The sequence below is a fragment of the Pelophylax lessonae genome, assembly GCF_965119305.1.
Source record: "Pelophylax lessonae genome assembly, chromosome: 3".
NCBI classification, from domain to species: domain Eukaryota; kingdom Metazoa; phylum Chordata; class Amphibia; order Anura; family Ranidae; genus Pelophylax; species Pelophylax lessonae.
Window position 1 is genome coordinate 268,367,009 of NC_138770.1, and position 26,224 is coordinate 268,393,232.

At 39.3% G+C, this 26,224-nt stretch overlaps 1 protein-coding gene across 1 annotated transcript; it reads right to left on the reverse strand.

Annotated features, from left to right (window-relative positions):
* Nucleotides 1-10,144: 10,144 nt before the first annotated feature.
* Nucleotides 10,145-24,433, reverse strand: TNFSF10 (TNF superfamily member 10). The gene is made up of 5 exons (XM_082249871.1): nt 24,299-24,433; nt 13,399-13,542; nt 11,832-11,877; nt 11,561-11,671; nt 10,145-10,999 (listed from the first exon to the last, which is right to left on the reverse strand). The coding sequence occupies exons 1-5, from the start codon at nt 24,416-24,418 to the stop codon at nt 10,584-10,586; spliced, it is 837 nt and encodes a 278-aa protein (XP_082105997.1). The 5' UTR covers nt 24,419-24,433; the 3' UTR covers nt 10,145-10,583.
* Between the last annotated feature and the right edge of the window lie 1,791 nt (nt 24,434-26,224).

Sequence of the window (26,224 nt, forward strand, 5' to 3'; positions counted from 1 at the left end):
GTACCTCTCCTTTTCCTGTGTAAAGACTGAGGAGAAAAAAGCATTCAGCACGGTTGCTTTTTCAGTGTCCTCTGTAACCATCCTCCCATCATCGTTAATTATGTGTGCAATATGTAACCAGTATTTTTGGCCATGACTGTATATTACTGATTGTGATTTACTTTCACTTGCTCGTGTGATATGCATTGTAAATTATACTGGATTCAATTTTATATTTTTTATGCAGATGTTTAGCCTGCAATTTTCTAGTTTTATTATATATGTGTTTGATGTAAAGAACTTAATTGCTGGAGGCTATACAAGGTTGTTTATGGACCTAAACACAGATTTACCTTTTTTATAGTTATATAAAAGTAGCTGACCTTACCTTACTAAAACCAAAAGAAGTTAACTAAAATGCTGTATATATTTCACCAAAAGGTGGGAACATACAGTATACAGTTCCTGTATTGTGTGTGCACACACCTAAGCGCACACTAAAACAGCCCGGTTTCCAGATTATGAACACAGTAAGTATGCTCTTTACTCCATATTATACTGTAGCATGGTCATCAATGTCTTGCTGACCCATCTCAGGGCTAGAGTGCTGTGTCACATAAACAGAACAGGTCAGAGCAGGTGGCTATGATGAAGCCTATGCAAATACTGACTTTCAGAAAGCCAATATTTGGCACAATTGTATTGTGGTTATGTACAAATATTTATAAAGTATCAAAAACTGTGGTTTCAACATGTGTCAAGTATCCCTTAACATGTGAATATTTATTATGAGTTTTCCTAAGGACCCTTACACACGAGGTTGGCCATCTTCAATGCATCCCTTCCATCCCTGAACACACGGGGCCCAACTCACTAGTACCAATATAGGTATAGGGTTCTGCCATGTCCAGCCTCAGGCTGCCATAGACTTTGACAGGCTGCCTGCAGTGGGGATGGGTGCTGCACCTGTCCCTCCTGGGGTCATTAAAATGCCAGAAGGGACACAGTGCAGCTGGACAACCCCCTGCACAAGGATCCTAGATTCTCAATGCTTTTCAAAATATTCCCTTAAAAATAACAAACATGTTATACTTACCTGCCCTGTGCAGTGGTTTTGCACAGGGCAGCCCAGGTCCTCCTCTTCTCTGGTAACTCTTCGGTGCTCCTGGCCTCTTCCTCCAGTTGAGTTCCCCCACAGCAAGCAGCTTGCTATGGGGGCACTCGAGCCACAGCTCTCTGTGTCCATTCAGACACGGAGCTGCGGCCCGGCCCCACCCCCTCTCTTTGCTCATTGGCTCACTGAGTTTGATTGACAGCAGCAGGAGCCAATGGCGCCGCGCTGCCGTCTCAGCCAATTAGGAGGGGGAGTCTCCAGCAGCCAAGACACTACTTCAACATCGCTGGATGTTGCAAACAACAAACAGAAAAAGGGCGCACCAGCCTAGCGCATTATCCTCAATAGGGCTTTATTAATAACAGATAAAATATCTACTCACAAACAAAAGATGTAAGCCAGCATATCAAATTCAAATGAGTCCATCGTTATACAGTCCACAGTCTATAAATAGTGGCTAATGCTTTTCGAGGCTTTGCCTCTTTATCAGAGCCAAAAGACCCTACCTGGACCACCAATTTATATAGCAGAAGTGATTCATGGTTAGCCTATGGGGTTTGGGAGTGACTCCTCCCTCCTGGGTGAGTAGATATTTTATCTGTTATTAATAAAGCCCTATTGAGGATAATGCGCTAGGCTAGTGTGCCCTTTTTCTGTTTGTTGTTTGCAGCTTTTTGTTGACCGCCCCGGTCGTAGAGGGTAGCAAGGCCTTGCCATTGGGGATGCCAAGTAGGAGTCCTGTGATAGGAGGGACCTGGGAGCCTTGTATCTGAGCACAGGAGTTAGATGCGTAGCATCACAATTTTCTTCTGGAACATCGCTGGATATAGATGGGCTCAGGTTTAAGTATTAGGGAGAGCTGAGGGGGGTTCTCCCCAGGAGGCTTTTTTTTATCATAATTGAGATAAAAAAAAAACCTTTTGACTTTACAAACACCTTAAGTTACTGAAAATAGCGTTTTTGGTCTCTTTCTTTGGTATATGAAATTTATAACTGAAAAAACTTCATGTAGTATCACCCAAATATTTTACAACACAGAAGTACCTCTTGAACTGTGTGGGAACACCTGCTTGTTGTATATATGTAGCAGGTTTTCCAGGCCTGTGGCCTGATGTGGGTCTGCCATTACCGGTTACCTCTCCAGCCCATGTGAGCTGCGACCCTGGCTGTGAGAACTGAGACATGGACGACTCTGGCATCTTGGTTTTGTGGTTTTTATTGTAGATAAGGGGATGGGAGAAGGGAACGAGTGGGATACTCCTTTAGGCTTAACTAATTACACTTGGGACTTAATCCTAGAAAAATGCCCGTTGGCGCTTCCTTGACGCCGGCCAATGCCAGCCAATGCTCACAAACTCTGAGAACACACTGTAGCTTGATAGAAGTGCTGGATCCTTGACAATAAGTCCAAAAGACCCAAGACTGTGAATTGTAGAATTACTGACACTGCTGTACTGCAAAATCACTGAATACTCCCCTCCTGACTTGCACTGACTTGAGGTAGTACGTTTTTGGGTTCCGTAAAGCTGCAACTGTTAACTGACACACTCTGTACAATTCAGGGCCCAACTGCAGGTGCCCCCTTTAACCTTGAATTCTTTGGGGTTCACTGATTATGTACCCCCCTCTGAACCTTCAGGGTCCTCAACCTAGGTACCCCCTTTTAGCTAGCTGACACTGGATCCCAGAACCTCTTCCGGAGTGGTCCCCTTTGACTCTGGCAGACCCCCAGGGGCAATCCGCAGTACTCACGACCTGTGTAGGTTTTCCTAGGACTGGACCCCTCTCTGCTCCGCAGGCTCTCGGCACACCGGATCCCCTCAGCTCAGCAGTCTCTGGTTTCTCAGGCGACACCCCGAGACATCCACTTCCTCAGACAGGAGTAGAGACAGCCGTACTCTCCCTCCTGGGGCTCTGCTCCCACCAAAGACACCCTGTCACGCACTTCCCCATAACTTATACCCACTCCCAGAATCCTTTGCAGCATAATCTGCCTTTAGGGGTAGTTACAAGCTTGGATGTGTCCCCTGATTGGACCTCCCACACTGCCCTATGAGAAGCCTCTCACAGGAGTCAATGGGGATACTTCTCCCCTCAGCAGGCAGATCTGGAAGCCCTGACACCCTAACTAAATAAATCACAGCCCTGCTATTAGGCAGACAAGGCCCACTATGCATTTACCTAGCACCTACCTTTAGGGGGCTACATATATATTTTCCCCAGTCATTCTGTCCAACACTTGAAGGTCATGATCCAAGCTACTAAAATGGGTATCAGCTTTGTGAAAATAATTGGGGAAATCTCTGATCTGAAGCAGTCCCTCAGTTTAGAACTTAAAGATGATAGACCCAAAGAGTAGCAAAATAGAATTTTAAATACAATTTGCATACAACCTGTGTCTCCTCCTGCTCTACCAGTCTCTAACTAATTATTATTTTTAATTGATGTGGGAATCCTGATTAAACTCCAAAATGTAGTTATGTAGTAATCGGTAAATATTACATTCACATGAAGTGAAAGTAAAGTAGAAGTTCAACCTAAAACTAAAATCTGTAAATCTGCTTACGTCCACAATCTAAGACTAACCTATTTAGCTCTGTAAAGAAGAAATGGCTATACATACCTTTTCTGAAGCCATTCCAGTCTGGTCCGCAGCAGCGTCTCTGTGGAGATGGGTTCAGAAGAGGCAGCTGGCAACAGAAGCCCCATAGTAACTTTATGGGTGACTTCATTTTCCAGGCATTTCACAACTGTTGTCGGCTGTGTCTTGCACAGAGCTTTCACCGCTGGGGACCGGACCAGATTGAAAAGGTATGTATAGCGGTGACTTCTTTACAGGACTAGATAGTTTGGTCTTAGATTGTGGATGCAAGCAGATTTACAGATTTTAGTTTTAGGGTGGACTTCTACTTTAATATTTAGCTTCAGTTGGTAATTTTAGAAGTCCTTAAATGGACTTCAAAGGGGATGGAGGACAATGTTTAAGTATGTGCACAATAGCTTATGAATGTGTCAGGAAGGATATATCATGGTAATGTTCTGGGTTATCAATAGCAACACACTTCAGTCTGAAAAAAATACATTAAAAGAAGAAAAACACTATTTTAACAATATAAGATATTCAATTTGTTTTCAAGTTGTAGCTTTTTTTATATTTATTTTCTAATTCCCATGAAATCTTGTCACGTTGGCTCAACTTGGCTCTGTCCCCTCTCTCTCCTCATTAAAGTCATTACCAATAATAACTAAGCACTAACATTTGTGTGAAATGCGTCTACCTCTTTGTCCCCTGGGCCATCTGTCAACCACTTGTCATATGAAGCTTCAATAAAAGGATTTTTGGAAGTGCAGAATCTTTTCCTTATGCTAGGTTCACACTATTGCACACAGCGGCCCTTTAATTTGATTGGGTTGCTGTACCTGCAAGAAATTTAGGGAAAAGGTCCCTGCACCTTGTGCTATGCATTTCTGCTCATGGAAAAATGCTCCGCAGTTTGCAACACGTAGGAGTGCAATTAAAAATTATTGGCACCCTTGCACGTCTGCTAAACAACAGTGAGTTTTTGCTGTGGGTGCGGGAACATGTGTGATTTATACACAGTCCCGCACCCCCATAGATGTAAACCTAGCCTAAATCCACACCCAGGCCATGGGACAAGGTTGGCACACTTAAGTGAGTCCTAAGGCTACATTTACACAGACAATTTAAAAAAGTAATAGTCACATGAAAAATTTCACATTAAAAAAGGAAAAAAGTTTTTTGACTTTTTTTTTGTGTGTTTTGTCTTGTCTATAATAAAAAATATATACAGTGCTTTGCGAAAGTATTCGGCCCCCTTGAACTTTTCGAACTTTTGCCACATTTTAGGCTTCAAACATAAAGATATAAAACTGTTATTTTTTGTGAAGAATCAACAACAAGTGGGACACAATTATGAAGTGGAACGAAATTTATTGGATATTTCAAACTTTTTTAACAAATGAAAAACTGAAAAATTGGGCGTGCAAAATTATTCAGCCCCCTTAAGTTAATACTTTGTAGCGCCACCTTTTGCTGCGATTACAGTTGTAAGTCGCTTGGGGTATGTCTCTATCAGTTTTGCACATCGAGAGACTGAAATGTTTGCCCATTCCTCCTTGCAAAACAGCTCAAGCTCAGTGAGGTTGGATGGAGAGTGTTTGTGAACAGCAGTTTTCAGTTCTTTCCACAGATTCTCGATTAGATTCAGGTCTGGACTTTGACTTGGCCATTCTAACACCTGGATATGTTTATTTGTGAACCATTCCATTGTAGATTTTGCTTAATGTTTTGGATCATTGTCTTGTTGGAAGACAAATCACCGTCCCAGTCTCAGGTCTTTTGCAGACTCCATCAGGTTTTCTTCCAGAATGGACCTGTATTTGGCTCCATCCATCTTCCCATCAATTTTAACCATCTTCCCTGTCCCTGCTGAAGAAAAGCAGGCCCAAACCATGATGCTGCCACCACCATGTTTGACAGTGGGGATGGTGTGTTCAGGGTGATGAGCTGTGTTGCTTTTACGCTAAACATAACATTTTGCATTGTTGCCAAAAAGTTTGATTTTGGTTTCATCTGACCAGAGCACCTTCCTCCACATGTTTGGTGTGTCTCCCAGGTGGCTTGTGGCAAACTTTAAACAACACTTTTTTATGGATATCTTTAAGAAATGGCTTTCTTCTTGCCACTCTTCCATAAAGGCCAGATTTGTGCAGTATACGACGACTGATTGTTGTCCTATGGACAGAGTCTCCCACCTCAGCTGTAGATCTCTGCAGTTCATCCAGAGTGATCATGGGCCTCTTGGCTGCATCTCTGATCAGTCTTCTCCTTGTATGAGCTGAAAGTTTAGAGGGACGGCCAGGTCTTCATAGATTTGCAGTGGTCTGATACTCCTTCCATTTCAATATTATCGCTTGCACAGTGCTCCTTGGGATGTTTAAAGCTTGGGAAATCTTTTTGTATCCAAATCCGGCTTTAAACTTCTCCACAACAGTATCTCGGACCTGCCTGGTGTGTTCCTTGTTCTTCATGATGCTCTCTGCGCTTTAAACGGACCTCTGAGACTATCACAGTGCAGGTGCATTTATACGGAGACTTGATTACACACAGGTGGATTCTATTTTTCATCATTAGTCATTTAGGTCAACATTGGATCATTCAGAGATCCTCACTGAACTTCTGCAGAGAGTTTACTGCACTGAAAGTAAAGGGGCTGAATAATTTTGCACGCCCAATTTTTCAGTTTTTTATTTGTTAACGACTTTTGAACTATCCAATAAATTTCGTTCCACTTCATAATTGTGTCCCACTTGTTGATTCTTCACAAAAAATTACAGTTTTATATCTTTATGTTTACAGCCTGAAATGTGGCAAAAGGTCCAAAAGTTCAAGGGGGGCGAATATTTTCGCAAGGCACTGTACAAACCAATTATTTATTTTGTTTAATTTTTTTTTTTTTTTTTTTTTTTGTAAATCTCATATCTATTTTCCTTCTTCCAGTTTGTTTGGAGAAGGTATTTTTTATTCAGCAGACTTTAAAAAAAAAGAAAACAGACAATGTAATATTCTCATTTTTATTTTGTAGCAAAAATAGACTGTAGCAGTAAAAATAGAGAAAATATTTACAAACAGAAATAATTGACAGTGTTCAAAAGAAAAAGCAGCAGGAATTACCTAGCAAAAATCAACCTTTATATTTTGAAATATGTGTATTTAATAATTCTGAAACTTTTAATGTACATGTGGTTTGCCTTTAGAGAGTAGGCTTATACAAACATATTTTTCTCCCACACAGTGGAAGAATGTATAGAACAAGATTTATTTTAATTGTACAGTAGTTTTAAATTAGAGCCTAATTCCAGTCAAAATCTTTTTTTAATTTACAGTCTCTGTCCCTATTGGGGAGATTTTACCTTATTCCCTGCCATGAAAAAAAATCTCTCAAATGGGAAAAAAATTTAAGTAATCTAGTGCACAAATTAGGACCTTTGGCGGGTTATTATTACTGTATGTATCTTGCTTTTTAGTAACAACAGCTCCCTTCATGTCTTGTTCTGCTGTCAGTCACTGTAACAGGAAGTGAAGTGTAATCTCTCAGACGGCATTTTAGACAGCAATAAAAACTTGAGAAATACAGTATATTCTTCCAAAATCTTTTAAAAACTACCAAAACATGTTTTAAGAGAAGATCAACTTTAAGCTGTTGTTGGCAAAAGTAATTTACAACATATGTAGTTACTCCCCATATTAAGGCTCCTGAATGGCTTACAATAGCTAGTGTAGTTTAAGGTATACATGGTAAAAAGTACAAGTTACGTTTTTTAAGGTGATTTTATACAACTTTAAAATTTGTTTTAGTGTACTTAAATCTTGATCAAAACTGTCACAATCAAGTGAAATATCAAAGTTTATTATGTGTGTATGATACATAACTGTAATGATTACAAAGCAATATATGAGATCCATTATTTACATTGCTACCATAGCTGTCCTCGTTAAAAAAAAAAAAAATAATACTGCTAATTTACTAAGATAGTTAGATTTTCTGCAAAAAAATAGCACAAAGAAGAGAGATTTACAGCAACTCATAGAAAACCAATCAAAAACCAGCTTTTGTTATACTGAACATATAAAGATGCTGAAAGTTGACTTCTCATTGGCTTCTATGAGTTAGTGCCCATTTTTGCTTTTTGAACAATTACTGTTTAATGTTAAACCTCTTAAATCTAAATGTATATTAGTAAATGAGCTCTAGTGAGTTTTACCTATTAACATTGCACTTCAGCACAAATTTACATCAAAGTGGGTGCTCTGTCCTGAAGCCTTCATGTGGACAACTCTTTCCTTTTGAAGTTGAGAATATGTTATAGCCCATGATAAGGTAATAGTACTCACAGGAGCAGTATTACACCAGCAGGGACACAATGCCTAAGACGTAAATTGCCCTCATGGTTGCCCTAATGTGGGGATCACCCTCAGTGGTTTATATTCCATGAATAAATTCCTATACACAAGTTAAATGTTAATAGAATGCTTGGAAAAATATATTCAGAATTCCTTTGGTGCCTAGTCACATGACCAATGCTAGGACAAAGGCATTGGTCACATAGCCAGACATTAAAGGGATACAGAATGTCACATTAGGTAACATTTTTAAAACTTTTTTTTAACATACACTTAGGAAGATTAATATTTAAGTTCATATACTTTCATTTTTCTGCTTAGGGCTGTAATAAATGGTATTGAAATATAGTTAATTAAAAAAAAAAAAAAAAAAAAAGAATATTTTCTTTGAGTGTAAGAGACCCATGTGATGTGCAAATCTGTGCTGAAAGGGCAATGCAAATCTATTACAAAAATAAAGAAGATTTGCTTATTATAAGCAGAAAATTGTCATTTCCGTAGGAAAGTAAATGCTATAGTTTTGCGTTGGGCTGGAAAATGCTGCAGTCACAGTTTCTTTTATGACAATGCATCGCAAATCTCTAGCAACAACCGCTCAAAAATTTGTGAAATGAAATCACTTACCTGGCTACTACATTTTGAGGCTGTGCCAACCAATTAGGTTAGTATAAACTCAAATGGCTCCACGCTAGTCACAGGATGTATGAGCCCAAAGCCCACCGATTCGATGAAATTTTGAGATCTTTCAGATGCTGATTACGCCTAATGATGAATCCAATATGTGTCATCATCTAGTTGTGTTATCTGTAGTATAGAATCTATAATCATACAGGTATGGCTGATCTGCAGTTTTTACTTCGGTTGAATATCTCTCTTTGTCTATATACATATAGGTAGTCCTAAATAGCACCACAGCTGTTTGTTGTGAAACTTAAATGACTATTCATTTAAAAAAACTGGAGAAAACAAAATGAGAAAGTGTAGTAGTTGCTTATAATGCCTCTTATTTTTTACTTTTGATTTTCGGTGAAAATTACATTAAAATTCAGTTTGGTCAGCAGCAATACTATTTGCGGATCCATTTTTACCAATCGGGCTTCGTCCGTTATTCTCTGTGAAAATGAAGCAAGGATCATTGTACACATTTTGAAAAGCACTTAGTGGAGTGTTTGCAGTTCTCGTAGATTTATATGTGTATATATATTTGTGTGTGTGCACTTAAACTACTACAGAACACCAAAATGCACTATGAAGAAATCTGATCTGGTTACTATGAGCAACAACTCCACTTTTGTTCCAGTTTTCTTTTGTCCAGTTTTTTTAAGTAGCCCTCCTAATAACATTCTTTAAACTTTGTGTTGATTTTGATCTTGGTAAGATCACTCAAGAATGTTTTCCTGGATGCGTTATGTTTATTTTTCAAAGTTTGGAAGTTGACTTCCTAGCTTTTAGAATAGCAGGGGATGAATATTTCCTCTCGTCCACTAAAAGCTCCAGCAAGACCAGCCAGCAGGATTCAGAAGATTTGAAATTTCCTTTCCCTGTCTTTTTTTGGAAATGAGGTGTTAACGCTCCTGAATTTTTCACTGTAGTACAGGTAAAAGCAAATTATATTGCCATGAGCAATATGTTAACGATGATATAAGCATTAATAAAGAAGTGTACTTCCATATATGAAAACCAGACACCTGTAGCCCGAACGTTCTGATGGTGAAAGGTTGTACAAAGTTTTTAGTTATCCTTCAAAAAGGCTAAACTGGCAGACTAAAAAAAAAAAAATCTTCAATTGAATTTAACGAGATGCCATAAACTGCAGGGTGAGAAGTAATGTGGGGGAAAAGGATTTATGCCTACCATAAAGTATAGAGATGCAGGAGGAAGGATAGGTTGGTTGGCCTATTTAAAACATGTATACGGTAAGGTGTCAAAAGAAGTGGGCCTGTCCAGAATCCACTTCTCCAAAGACACCAATCAAATTTTAGATAGCTGCAGTGAGACATCTCAAATTACTGCTCATTTTACATTGTGCATGCAAAATAAGCCTGTAGGTCTGCCAATGACCAATTTCCAGTTTCCAGAACATATTAAAAGGCATATTTTTGGCTCAGATTCTTAAAGGAAACCAGTCATAAGAAGAATATAAAGGCTGCCATTGTGGATTTGCTTTGGAACATACAAGTTGCCTTTCTTCTGAAAATATGAGTGTTTCAGAATGTCTCTGAAGGTTCTTATTTAACCAGGTCATGGTGTAGCCCAATGTAGTTAGTCACTTTCAAATGGACTTGTTCTGTCATAATGAGGGACGTTTCTCTACTCATCTTCTTCGCCTCTAATGAGTGTCAGGAACATACCCAGCATTTATCGCCACACAGATAATTTGGTCATAAATGTTTCTGATACTTGCTAGTGTCCTTCAGAGTTATATAACAAGTCCATTGAGATGTGACTAAGTACCCCTGGCTAGAATTTTGTGAGATGCTCTTGTATTTCTTAGATGACAGGTTTCCCTTTATTGCCTTTTCAAATGTTCATAAACTTTACTGTTCTTCCATAATCCTTTTCTGTTTAGAATATCTGGAATGCTCCAAAAAAGGTTCCTGCTTCATCTGTGTCTACCATACTTACATTACTTGCTGAAATAAAAAGTCGGTCGTTCTTATTTAGTCTAAAAACACCTCCTTGGTAAATGGAGTGAAGTTCATGCTGTGCCTCTTTGGACCAACAGGTCGTCTTCACATTTTTCATCAGTGCTATTGGATGGGGGTAATTTGTCCTTTTGTAAATAAATTGCACCAGCTGTTTACTTTTTCCCTCCTCTGGGTCCTTGTAACGGAAGTATGTTTGGGCATAGATGTAGTAGTAGCCACTTTCTGGAACGACCAGCTCTCCGTTTTCCATTTTGATCTGACTAATTGAAGATGATGACTTTTTTTCAGACCATTCAGTTATTTTATATCCCTGATAGTGTCTATTCAAAATACCTGAATGGAACAAAAATACAAATAGTTTAGATTTTTTGGAAAAATCTTGACCACACTGAAACAATGTTTCCTAGGATAGAAAGCAAGACTGACACTCCCAAACAAAACAAAGCCTCACAAAGCTTTATACTATTACTCACTATACCCAAAACTAGAGAATATTTCTTTTTTGCTGGAGTTTTCCCATATATGTTGGTAATACGTTGAAGACTATTTTAGGTGGTGTAGAGGTAGGCCACTGCAAATGCTTAAAGGGACATTGGCTGGGGTGCAAATCGATGAAAAAGTATGTAAATTATGAAACAGGCAGCAGGTGCACTCAACTGGACTTGCAACAGGAGGAGTTTTACAGCGTAATTTATTTGTTATCAACATTTTGGTGGAACACAGCCCACCTTTCTCAAGCAGGCTTACAGACTATTGTATGTATATTCTGAGGTTTTACTTTTTTGGGTATTTGATATCAGGGAAAAAAAAAGACGTTAGTTGAATCCGGACACTGCCATTAAGATCGCTCACAAAATAAAATGCTTTATATTAAATATGATTTGAAAGAATTACTTTCTTGCTGCAGCTGGGGTTTCCCGTTTCCAGTGAAGTGGGCAGCAAAGGGTTGCCTTGTTTGTGTTTGCTTCTCAGCAGCGACAATTGGAAGCATTTCTGAAACCTTTTCTGGATGACAAAAAACATATATACATATATTATTCTATTTTGTAGGTAGTCTTCAAATATCTTACTTCTTTAAATAAAATGAGATATCTTTCTATCAGTTTACTTGCTATACTTTAGGGAATGTTGTACAATACCAATATTACATTTAACTAATACATACCTTTGATTATTGCTGATATATCTGGTCCATAATTGCCCACAATCATCTGTAAAGAATGAGCCATACATTATACTTTAACATTCTTTCTTAGCTTAATAAATACATTGTATATGTATAATGTTATCAGAGCAAGGTTAGCTGGACTCCATGGTTATATTATGGGGAAGAAGGGTAATATTTCTTTGCCTGCATGGGGCACACATCATCAGGCTATTTGCCCCTTGATATTTTCCCTCCAGGTTTCACACATCTATGCTGTTGGCTTGTATTCCCCACTTCTGAGTTAAAAACATACATGTTTTAATGAATGCCTTGGTGCCTGGTCATGCATATTTCATATACAAATGTGCTGAGAGGTGTCTTGATGGGTTTTTTGTTTTACACACAAGGATTTAAACACAGGTCAGTGCATTTTTAAAATGAAAAGGTGAATCTAGCCTTAGAGCTGTGGGGACCCTGAGCATGTAGCTCCTCAAAGAACTTGCAGTTGACAGACAGATGCTTTGGCTTTGATGATAGCAGTTCATGATGTGGTGGCTAGTAGGATGGAAGCTCACAGGCACTACATCTGTACATGACCCAAAGGCAAGGAATTCTTGTCCTTTGTTCCACAGCCTTGAGGTTTGCACCTTGCTTACCAGTAATACTTAACAGGGCTCCTGGGCACAGGGCATGCCGAAGTATGGGTGGGAAGTGGAGAGTCAGGGAAAATACCAGGTTAACCAAGGCACTACATCTGTACATGACCCAAAGGCAAGGAATTCTTGCCCTTTGTTCCACAGCCTTGAGATTTGCACCTAGCTTACCAGTAATACTTAACAGGGCTCCTGGGCACAGGGCATGCTGAAGTATGGGTGGGATGTGGAGAGTCATGGAAAATACCAGGTTAACCAACGATTCTGAACCAGGCTAGGTAGGAAGTGATTTGGAGTAACAAGCTGCTGGATATGTATGATGTTGAAGCCTATAGAAGAGGCAGCAAGTGACAGCTCATCAAGAAATCTGCCTCCTCACTAAGATCTCAGTTACTCACTCATCATGCCTATACCTTGTCCCTTTCCCCCATGGACAGACCAGACCGAAGTTTTGGAGATTTAAACCTGGAAATTTTGTATTATTGTCATAATAAAGTTTCTGGTTTAAGGATGATGTTTTCTCTTTTACGCACAGTTCTATGGACGTCTTCAATTGGACCTCATTGCCATGTCATATACTCCACATTTCTCCTCATTATTCATTCCACTGTATCTTTTATACATTTGCAATGTGCTGTGTGACCCTCTCAGACTACTTTCACACCTCTGCATTTTTAATAAGATGCAGAGTCACTTTACACAAGTTACCATTCACACCTATGAGAAGTGTGGAATCGGCAGCAAAGATGCAGCATGCTCAATTATTTTTAATGTACCCCACATGCAGCATACAAAATACAGAGATGTGAATGCAGCTACAGAAAGCAGATGACATTCATTGTCACAAAGACATAAGTGCTCAGACAGACACATTTGCTAGTAACAATAACAGGAGCAATACCCTGTGCTAGCCTTAAAGCACATTACATTACCTTTCTCATTAAAACTTTCAGCTGAGCCCTTACTGCCCAGCAGGCATTATTTTTGTCAGAAACAATCCTATCCACAGGTTGAAGGACATTTTCAAAATCTTCTTCCACGAAACAGGCAATATTTCGAATGTAGCTTTCATGAATCTGGGAAAACAATATTGGAAGATTTTTTATTTCCCTGGAGAAGAAAAATTCACAGCGTGCAATATAGTTCAATAGCTTAGTATTTAATTGTCTCCCAATGACAAAAAAAAAAAAAATAAGATCTCTTTGCTGTGGATTACTGTAGTTGCCCTTTTGTGTTGCTTTATTGAATATGCATTAATAAATGTTTAAATTCAAATAATAATATACTACTTTAGATGTGAGGAAACATAATGCATCTATATGAATCGAAATAGCTGTGTCAACAATAACTAGCATTCATATTATTTTTGCTGAAGAAAATTGGCGACTGCTATGCTGATCTGCTTCTGAAAGTGCTCGTTGCCTGGCTGTTAGGTTGCCCCTCTGGCTACCACTACCATTGCGCTACCTGGAAGATCAGGATATTCAGAGAAAAGTCAGAAGACTGTTTGAGGACTTAAAATACTAGAGAAAGGGTTATCATGACAGCCAGGCAGCTAGCATTTACACATGAAGGATAGCATCAACAGATTATATATGACAGGTTTCCTTTAGTCTTGCATACATGAAGCTCTTTAATAAAATACTTTAATATAAAGATAAGGATATTTGTAGCCGAGTAAGTTCTGGGGAAAGAAAAAACTCTCCCTTGCAGTGGGGCTGCCCCCTGCACTGCAAGGGTTAAATGCTCTTTAGGTCTAGAGCAGGGGTCTCCAAACTTTTTAAACAAAGGGCCACTTTACTGTCCTTCAGACTTTAGGGGTCCGGTCTGTGCCCAGGGGGGAAAGCAATGCTCCACATCTTTGGTATAAGGGGGAGAAATGGTTGGTTTCAGTGGGAGAAATAGTGCCCCATCATTGGTTTCAGTGGGAGAAATAGTGCCCCATCATTGGTGTCAGTGGAAGGAATTATGCCCCATTGTTGGCGTCAGTGGCTGGAATAATGCATAAAGGCAAGCAAAGGGCCACATGTGACCCCTGGGCCGCATTTTGGAGATCACTGGTCTAAGGGAACAGCAAAAACAGTTTTAATCACCTGAGTGTCTGCTCCCATAGGCTTCCTCTATGCTGTTAAGCCCAGTATACATGTACCGAAATTTGGCCAGTTCAGAAGGAAATGGCTGATTTCAGTACATGTGCACTCTTTTCTGTTCAACAGAAGCCAATCTAACAATAGGCTTCTGTCATATCATAAAAGGGGATAAATATTTGGTGTCAGTTATTCAGGTCCTCCTGGAAAACTAGCATTCGATCAGTGCTTGCAGCCAATGGCAGAAGGGCTGAGGGGGGAAGTGTAGACCCCCCGTTGTCAGAATCAAATAGCACAGCAAGGGAGATGTTTGCATCCATCGCTTGTGTGGATGCAGGGATCTGTCGGATTTTTTTTGTTCAAACCTCTGGTTGAATGAAAAAAAAAAACCTCTACTCCTTGTATACCATGTTTCAGACCAGTCCCTGCATCCTCTTCTCATCTACACTTCAGCGGTCACATAGTCCTGCATTAGACAAACACGCAAAGGAACAGTACGCTGTCACAGTGTAGGTAAGAAGAGCACCGGTTGCCGGGGATGTGGGGGAATCGGGAAAATAAAGCTGCTTTGCACAATACCCTAGAAATAAATGAGCATTTCATTCTTGCAGTGTAGAGGCATCCCCACTGCATTGGAAGAGTTTTACTTTCCCTTATTTTGATTTTCCAATTTGATTGGCTCCCAGTTGAAAAAAGATATAATTTATAAAAAAATAAGGATCCTTATCATGGGGGTTTAGCTTTGTTATGGTGTGCATACACTCCTAATGAAAGTCTTTCTTTCATCGAAACCTTTAAAGATATTAAGGGACCTTTAAAAGAGTCCCACGTCTTATATGCAAATACGTAAATCTTTTTATGTCGTACTTCCTTGATAGTTTGTTCATTAGGATTTTGGCTTATTTGTGCACAAGAAAAAAAAAACAATTTCCATTATGCTGATAGACTTTTAAGCCACACGTGGCGTGCCCTGTGGTTACTAATAGTAATCATTTTTATACACAAAAAGGCACCACAATCATTCATATCATTCCTTTCATGATCATTTTCTATTGATTCATATAGAACCATTGTTACATTTGGCACAGTAAAACATAAGAGGTGTAATAAACCTTGAGAAATACAAATAATATAAAAGCATACAATAAACAATCATGTTTGAGACACCTTTCCACAACATGAACATAAAGGGAACTGTGGTGAGTTTTGCAGCGTCAGACTTTGCAGACTGGAGGAAGTGCCACCAGTCAACACAACTACTGTGCATTGTAAGTGGAAAGGAAAGAAAATGAATTCATGTGGGAAAGTCCCTGCATGTGGGAGGTAAGCTGGAATAAAAATAGAACTAGACTAAACTTTCAGGTTTTTTGTCAAAACCTAATTAAACAAGCTGAAGTTAGAAGCTGATTGGCTACCATGCACAGCTACACCAGATTTTGCACTCTTCAGTTTTAGTAAATTAACTCCAAAGAGTTTAGCACAGAAAAGAGCAGACATTTGTATTAACCGCAATGGCTCTCATATACATTAAGGCTGGGGTCACATCTATGCATATTCGAATGATGCCTTTTTGCAGCATGTTGTGCATTTTTTCCCCATGCACATTTTTGATGCATTTTTAATGCATTTCATATTTTTTTGGTATGTTTTGATGTTGCTAGGAGGAGCTGTCTGTTGCCATGCAGGAAGACGCACCAAAAATCACATTTAAATGCATTTTCCATGCTATTCCATTGAAGTCGATGAAGCCAAAAACACACCACACTGCATGTAAAAAAAAGTCCCTGCACCCTTCCAAAAATGCATTGCAGGAAACTGCATAGATGTGAATGCAGCCCATAGGAAATTAGGTTAAATGGACTGTAGTGCATTTCTGTGGATCTGCAAACACACTAAAAAACCAATCGATGTAAACCTAGCTTAAAGCCTCATACACACTACTGACAGCTCAGGTCAGAGCCGCTGTACTAACAATCTGATGGCAGTACAGCAATCTCCCCTGCTGAGCTATTGTGTTCTGACAGAGCGACGTCCCCATCCCCGCCTCTCCACCCGCCAGAACACTCAGGTCAGCGCTCTCAGTCATTGGCCAGTCAGCAGACCTTTTTCGGTCCTGAGCCTTCGACAGACAAACCTTTCGGCCGGCTTCTTTTGGACTGGCTGCCATACACATGGGCTAAATGTCAGCCAGTTTCTATTGTCCTAGGCATGCTCCATATCCTCCACTGATTCTCCTTGCTGCTACTAGTATACCATGAGCAGTGCCGTTATTTCTGGTCACACATGCTGCACTCTATGTGTATTGCAATTCCCATAGAGCTGAATGTGTCTGCATGAAAATGTGTAGTCCATCTCCGGGGCAAGCAGAAAATGATGGCTGCATTCACATACACAAGGGAAACAAGGCGAAAAAAAGTAGCAATTATAGAACAGGAATTTGGAGATTAGCAGAAAAAATACTTGCATTCGAGAGATGAAACAAATGAAAAGAGAGATAGAAAGGTACTTTCTACTTATATCTGGACATATTGCTTTTATTTTAAAAAAATATGAATTTGGTGTCACTTTAACCACTTCAAGACCGCTCACAGTAATATTACTGCGGCAAAGTGGCTCGTTATCATCTGACGAGGTAGTACTACGTCGTCAGACACTCCCCCTTCTGGGCGGCGCTTGCGCGCCGCCGGAGGCTCGCTCCCGCTGTTTTCATTCACAGCGGGAGTCGGGCCAGGGGAGGAGCAGCGGCGATCGCCGCTGCTCTTACCCGATCGTCGGGGATCGAGTCTGGAGATCCGCCCGCTGTGTGTAAACACAGCGGGCGGATCTCCATAGTGACAGGGAGTGACAGATCGGACTGTTCAGCATAGCTGGACATCCGATCTGTCCATGACTCACTCAGTCACCTCCCCCCCTACACGTCAGTAAGCACCAGGCATACATTAACCCCTCCCTCTCCAATAAAATTAACCCCTTCCCTGCCAGTGTCATTTTTACAGTAACAGTGCATATATATAGCACTGATTACTGCAGTAATGTCACTGGTACCCCCAAAAATGTCAGTCAAGGGTCCGATCTGTCCGCCGCAATGTCGCAGTCCCGCAAAAAAAAAAAAAAAAAAAAAAAACACAGATCGCCGCCATTACGCGTTTAAAAAAAAAAAAAAAACAACACCAAAAATGACAGAAATCTTTCCCTTTGTTAGTAAACGCAATAACTTTTGCGCAAACCAATCAAAATACAATTATTGCGATTTTTTTTACCGAACATAGGTAGCAGAAAACAAATTGGCCAAAAAATTTTTAAAAAAATTGTTTACATCTTTTTTGGGGGGAATTTCATATAAAAAAATGTTAAAAATATTGTTATTTTTTCAAAATAAACGCTCTTTTTTTGTTTATAGCGCAAAAAGTAAAAATCGCACAGGTGATCAAATACCACCAAAAGAAAGCTCTGTTTGTGGGAAAAAAAGGACGTAAATTTCGTTTGGGTACGGCGTCGCACAACCGCGCAATTGTCAGTTGAAGTCGCACAGCGCCGAATCGCAAAAAGTGGCCTGGACGGAAGACAGCAAAATCCTCCGGTGGTAAAGTGGTTAATTTAAAGCGAAGTATAGCCAAAGCTTTTTTTAGTCATACTTCACAGGAGTGCACTTACTTTTGCTCTCCTGTGACCCAGAGTCAGCTGACTAATGTCTGCCATCAGCTGACATCACAGAGCTGCTCCATGCAGTCTGGACAGATCCCAACCATGTTCTCGAGATCCATCTAACTGCCTGATTGATTGTTCCTCCAGCACACTGGAGCTGGAGCGATCTAAGTGGAGAGCGGTGACTGACAGTCTCTGCTCTCTGCTCTGAGCAGACGGGGAACTAAGTGATCAACAGTCATGTGATTCAAGAAAAAGCCTATTCAATCACTTCCCAGTAGGATAAAAAAAACTGTGCAGATTTGAAAAATGTTGATGTAATCACCATATCTGTAGGCCATTTGCAACCCAGCACACCCTCCTTCCCACAAAGTAGGGCTGAAAAGTCTAAAAAGCTAGTATTTCCTCATCTTACCTTGTTGCTAGGGCACTCTAACCATTGGGCGCTCATTCCCAGCATGTGCGCAGTGTGCTCTCTTTCCACTTGTTGCAGCAATATAAAGCTCACCTGCTGCTGTTACAGGAGTAAAGAGAGCATACAACACATGCATCGGGTTTCAGACAAGGAAAAACACTTGCTTATGTGATGCTGGGGGCAAGCACCCAATGGCGTAAGTGTCTTAGCAGCAATGCTAAAGAGTTTTTCTGCCAGGCTTCACCATGGGGAAGGGGGGCCCAAATAGTTTACAGGTATGATAATTACATTATTCAACATTTTTCAAAGCTACACAGTTTTTTTTAACTTACTGGGGCCCTTTGACTATAGAGACAATGTTCTTGACAAGATGAACTTAACCTTTATTTAGAAAAAAAAAAACTATTTATTGTGTTAATTTGTCAAAAAAGACAGGATATATAAATTGATTTTTTTTAAAAAACATGCAGGATTTGCAGAAATTAATGCTAAGAATGAAGATGTTGTTTAAAAAAAATCAATTGGTAGAGCCAATCTTTTTAAGTGTAGTAAAACACTCTGTTGCTGATATACCCTATTACAAGTAATAAGTAAAGCAGAACAAAAAACATTAATGCTATGCAAGGTAAATTAAAAAAAATGTATCATTCACTGTTTGTCAAAGTCAGAGCTAATTCTTTATATCGGGCTACAGCAATTCTCCCATTAATATGTCTTTCTGTATGCCTTAAGAAACCTGCGTATTTATCCAAAAATTTTAAGAAAAGTAAACTTCATTCGATACTTATTTTTTGCCTGAAGAAGGTTTCCTTCTGTGCTGGAATTTTAGATCTTATCTTCTGCTATGTCATAAATAGGTTTGCACTTTGAACGGTTTTCAGGGCTTCCTCATACATACAGTGTTGGATTTTCCAGACATTGAAATGTAATAATGGTTTGGCCAGAGGGTTATTTACTATAGTATAATTTTTTTTGTGCACGTATTTCCTGATACAGCTGCGGGCAAAAAGAAAAAAAAACAGCGGGAAGAAGGAAGCCTACTTAAAGATAAACAGCTCTGTGTGGGATGCTCAAGAGACTTATTTCGTGCTTCCTATTAGAGTGGATCCTAAAATCAGAAAATTATTTTAGATTAGAATCTTACCTATGGTGCTGCATTTAGTTGAGCAGATAGAACATGTGCAAAATTATCTCCTAAAACAGTTTCCTTGGAGGCTGACCAGCTGCTGTTTACCCCTTCTGCTAATGCATCTTCCATAACGCAGAGGCAGAGACACCAATTGGCTGCTCAGAAAGAGGCAGCCAATCAGTGCCTATCTCTTGCACTGAAGACCTACCTGCTGCATTGTAAATATCCATTTGACATTGCAATAATCTTTTGGTGGATATGCTTTATGTGCTCCTCTGCTAAAAAGCTCTAATTTTAAATTACAATCCCAGAACTAGCATTGTCCAACTCTTCCATTGTTGTCTTTTTCATAAATCAGTGCAAAGAGCAATGGGGATGTGTAAAATGCAGTAACCCTAAGTACCATTTAACAGTAAGCTAAGTGATCATTTCTAAAGCCCCGTACACACGAGTAGAAATTCGGCCGGGAAATTTCATCCGATCTGCCGATTTTGTTAGTATGTATGGTTAGTATGGTGCTTCCGACAACCGACTCCGACTTTTCGGCCGAAAAAATCCTGGTGTGCCGGCTATATAATTTTTGTCGACCGTCAAAACACGTCCGATTTTCTTCTCATTAGTACAGATTTCGATGGGGAAAAATCTTATGAGCAAGACTGGGCATGCTCAGAGATGAAAGAACACAAAGAAAGCAATCCAACACATGACATCACTTCTGAAGTAGAATTCTGTCGTGCGGGAAAATGTGTGTGCAGTCTAGAGCACATTCCAACCAACAGACACCACTCTGGACAAAAGACGGACGACCGGTCGGCGGAAATTCGTTGCGTGTGTACGAGGCTTAAGTCTTGGTTTGGGTTCTTGCACTGCTATCAGCATTTCTCTTTGCATTGGCTTAATAAACCTGGAGGTCCTAGCTCCACAGAAGAAACTCTACTGAATCATGTAAGTGGTTCTTGGAAGCGACCTAAAGTGGAACTCCGACACATCATCTGGTCAAACAGGGTCACAAGGGTGCAGAGATGAGTTATTTACATTAAGTAGTGCACCCAGCTAGTTCTTGCAGTTTGGTGGTTATTGGAGTTTCCAGAATTTTATTCAATCTGTTTCTTTATTCAGATGCCTGGATATAATTCTGATGGATATATTTCACATTAATATATATTAACCTTACAATACAATAGTCCATTGTTCCAATGAGTGTTCAGGTTGCTTTCACTTTCTATGTTTACCAAATTTAAGCAGGATGAGATTAAGGCACACCCATATTAGAACTTGGATTTAACCCAAAAAAAAAAAAAACACCTTTGTTTCCTTGAATTTGTTGGTAAGGAATTTTAAATGTTGGCTTTTTAGCTTTACCACCTTAGAAAAACAAAAGTGAATATTTGTAGTGTTTGATTCTATCCACATACATTAATGAATATATAATGATTGACCAATACATACATTATTTAATACTTATGCATATTGATTTAATGGTTTCTCCAACTGTTTTACTCTAGACTTTTCCTTGCAGGTAGGGGTCTAATGCCCCGTACACACGTGCAGATTATCTGAAGACTTTGTCTGAAGACTTACCAAAACCATATAATATGAGGTCAAACCTAAACACTTTCAATTTGTATGCAATCTGGCAGGCCCTTGCACTACGTAGAAAAGGTAAGTCTGCAGACAAAAGTCTTCAGATAATCTGCACGTGTGTATGGGGCATTACTATATGTGAAAACAGGATGCTGCAAGCTTCCATGAAAATCTGCCTAATTGCAATCAATAAAAATCAGCGAGGGTTGCTGAGGTGCTGCTGTTCCCCTATCACACAGAGGGTATTTTGCCATAAATATACTTTTTTTAATGGCTTTCATTTTATAGGCAATTAAGCCAAACTGGTATATTGTTTATTGCTTTAACATGCTGCTTTAGCCACGATAGGACTTAAAAGGGTAATCCAAAAAGCAATTGTAAAATACAGCTTGCAGTAACCTAGAATAGCCAATCAGTTTGCAGTTTATGATTGTTAACTGAAAGTTATAGGTCACCTTGCATTAGATGTTGCAGTTGCTCTCTGCATTTTCTTAATGCAAAGACTCTAAGCAAGCTCTCATTGGTTTTCTAGTGATAAATGTTGATACAGCGGTTTAGCACAGTTTTTGCATCATCATAGACTTTCCAAGTTCTTTCAAAAGAAACTAACCAAACCACTAATTTTCCCCAAAGGGGAAATGAAAGCAGATGTTATCACAAGTGCCAGATGCCACCAGGCTTCCTATATCATATCCTGCTTTGACTGGGTACATAGACTATTGGGCAGTACTAGATTTCTCAAGAAGGTGTTTCATTTAATGGCGTTGTTTGCAGTTCTAGGTCAATGCAATGGTTTACTTTTTATTGCTTTACAGTAAAAACCTGCTCTAAATGTAAATTTGTTTTGAGGACTGAAATGCCATTGGTTCATTCCTGTTTATTTATATCAGAAGCTACAAGACCGGTTTTTATGAACCATAACATGCAGCTTATAAGGGAAGGGCAGCCAGTAACCTTAGAACTGTACTGTTAGACTTCATAAGAGTTTTCTTACACAGGCTTCCAGGTTATAAACTGCAAAGGAGATAGGCTTGTTCTGTGAAACAAATGTTGTGTCAGGTATTGATAAGAAATAAAGGCTGCTTCAAAGTTCATAACTTATTGAGGACCTTATCAATATATTTTTTCATAATCATTCACCCTGTGTTGACTGCCTTAGTTAATGATGAACCTGTTCAGGGATCAACAAAAAAAAAGTCTAGATTAGGATTTATTATTGTACCCTGTCTAATTTAACTTCCTGGGAAAAGGGACTGTTGAGACAGTAGATAAATAGGGGTGGTGCAGACAATTTTGGAAGGCTGTTGATTAGGGTGCATTGGGATACCCAACTCAGATCTTCATATCTAAGATTGCATATAGTTCTTCTACACACTTCTAACACACTACTGCCAGTGCAGTCCAAAGAGTGAGCCTCTGCAGCTGTATGAGTTGCTAAAGTGACACTCTGTAAGAGAAGTCATAAAAAAATCAGGTATCCAATCTCCGAACACTGCAGACACCAGTCCCATTGCCCTGGTATACACTTTTGGATCTGGTGTATGTAGGGCATTTGGCAGGAATCAGGACTGCTTGCCATATGCCTACATAATGCCACCAAAGTTGCAGCATGATTGAGCCTTCAGTGATCATGGAGGACCACAGTTGGAAAATGGTGGTCAAAATGTACTCAAGGGACAAAAAGGCAGTGGTGGTAAACTAATTGCTAATACAAGGTTTATTTTTCCATGTTTCCAAGCTCCTTGCCAGAGCTTTATCAGTGATTTGTCTGGCTCTGTTTCATGACCCTGAAAAATTGGAGTCATTTCAGTAAACAATGCAAATTATACACACATTTGCTGATAAAAAGTTATTTAAAACTGATCTAGTATCCACCTTTTGTTTTTATTTGCTGTATAAAAGAATTAAATGTTACAAACCAGTTATCAGATCTAGGTGGGTTAGGCATCAAAAGCTAGGAGTATCCATAACAGGAAAACACTGTATCCATGAATAGACGTATTTAATAAAATACTGTAAAAAGCAATTATGATATGTAGAAAAGCAGAGATGATAGCTGGCTGAATGCTTATTTAATGAAAAACACAATCCAAATGAAATGTTTCGGGTTTTAGGTGGGTAACAGTTGGTTTCGAGTTCTTGTTATCTCTTGGAGACTGTAGGGTCTCTGTCCCTCCTTGGGTCATACCTAAGGTGTGACGTTTTGCATCTGGACACCAGTTATCTACTTATTCTGCAGGAGAAAGTTGGTACTAATGAAGAGATGTAGGTCTTGGCTTTCCAAAGTCCCCAGCAGCTGGGGAAACCGAGAGCCTTTCTGAGAAGTCCCCGATACACTGGTATGTGACATAACTTGTCAACAAACACTCAGGACTGAAATATCGTATATACAAAGACTTTGCTGTTAACGAATCCTAAGAAGTTGTCAATGTTCACACAACAAAGATAATTATTTCATACGGGGGGGATGGTATTTAATAAAAATAGTGTGCAAGATCTAGTGCAGCTCTGCATGGAATCCAATCAGCTTCCAGGATTTATTGTCAAAGCTTAATTAAACAAGCTGAAATTAGAAGTTGATTGGCTACCATGCACAGCTGCACCAGATTGCTTCAGTTTTAGTAAATTCCCCACATTGTGGTTCTGTTCTTGTAGAAAGCAAACAATTTACCTCTGCTAGTTCAGGTTATGCCTTCAAATTTAGAGCACTCAGCAAAACTTGCTATGGGCAATGCTTATACTTTGGAAAGTTTTAATAAAAAAACGAAAACCGGAAAAATCTAAAATTATAGTGCATAAAAAAAAAATCAATTTCTAAGTTAGCAGGTTGGAAATGTGAATAAAGTACACGCTTGTGGACTGTGAATAATTGCATGCAGACTGCCCAGCAATAAAATGGTCAGTTAAAGCTTTTAGAAAGCAGCTCACCCACCCTTGCACCCGTTAAGATATTGCAAGAAAATGCACCATACCTGTTTGATTTCATTTGTGAAGTAAACGTAAGTGAAAATGAAAAAGCCAGCTTGAAATACAAATGACACAAGGACAAATCCACAAAGAGCATAAGAGTTGGAGCCAGCTACAGCTATCATGTTGACGGAGGGAGTAAGGAAGTGCTTGTGTGGAATATGTCAGCAAACCGCCCTAGTTATGTTTACAAGCTGAAGGGGAGGAGAGTTTGTTAGAAACATTCCTGCTCTTTCATTTCTCTCACAGTAAATGCAGCCCTAAACTGATTTATAGGAAAGGCTAAAAAATTACATTCATAACAGCCTGTGCAATTTCTCCTGCATCTGCCATCAGGCTGCAATGAACGACAAAAGAACCACAATATTCTCGATGGTGCCAATTCACATTGGATCAACATGGTGGTGCGATTTTTGGAAAGATGCAGGTGCTTCTTTTAATGCAGCAAGCTGCGTTTTTGCCCCATAGCTTTTTATAGGAATGCATGAAAAACACATATGTGTGTTTTTTAATGCATTTCCAAAATGTGCTTTACAAAAACCCCCTCCTACAAAAAAAATATATGAAGCATGAAAACGCACAAAAATGTGCTACAGAAATGCACTACAAAATGCATGATGAACCTAGGCCATGGAAGCAGCACTAGTGTTTGACAAATATAACAAACAAATAATGTATACAAGAGAATTTAGCACATTTTAGCTATATTGGGTACCTTACTGTATGTCTGTGGGTAATAGAGACCAAAACCCACAACCAGGTGCAGGCACAATATTTTGATAGACTGTGTGGCCACAAAGGGCCCTCTGAGACTTGATGTGGATCTTGCAGGTGCTGGGACCCCTTTTCATTATTTAGCATAAGGAGGTCTCCAGATATCCACCCCATATGAATATGTTGTACATAGTATCCCTTGCTACTTATTCACAAAAAAATTGTAGAAGTAAATACATACAGAGACAGCATGAAAAAAAGTCCCTTATTAACCACTTGACATCCAGAAGATTTACCCCCCTTCATGACCAGCCTTTTTTTTTTGCGATATGGCACTGCATTGACTGACAATTTGCGAAATAAACAAAAAAAGGATGACAATTTTGAAAAAAAAAAAAAAAAAAAAAACTTTCTGCTATAAATCATATCCAATATAAAAAAAACATTTAAAATCATATTTCTTCATAAATTTTGGCCAAAATGTATTCTGCTACATGTTTTTTTTAAAAACAAATCCCAATAAGTGTATATTGATTGTTTTATGCAACGTTATAGTGCCTACAATCTATGGGATATATTTATGAAATTTGTATTTATTTATTTTTTTATATACTATTAATGATGGTGATCAGTGACTTATAGCGGGACTGCAATACTTTTGACACTTTGCGAAAACCAGTGACACTAATATATCAGTGCTGAAAATATGTATTGTCACTGTACTGTTGACACTAGCTGGGAAGGGGTTAAACATCTAGGGTGATCAAAGAGTTAACTTTGTGCCTAGCCAGTGTTTTTGTGTACACAGTGTGCTGCTTTTACTAGGGGAAGAGATTGATTCTAGTCCCTGCTTTGCAGAGGCACGGGATGCATCACTTACCCCCTGTCAGAACTGAGATATGCCTTCTTTACATATCTCAGTTCTCTGTGTATTGCCGACAATTGGCGGGTGCCAAAAGACATTGAGTGCCCGGCACCTGCAGATCGGCTTCTTCTGTGAATTATCACTGCAAAAGTGGCCCACCGGCGGCGTGCGCGTGCGCCTTGCAGGCCAAAGTACAGAATTACATTTATATATACGTTATTATGCACAGGAGAGCCACCCTGTTGCAGTAAAACTGCAATGGGACGGACGTTAAGTGGTTAAATCCACCCAAAAAATAAAAAAACAAATGTTGTACAAAATTAATTCAATGCCAATCATATTGTCCAGCAAT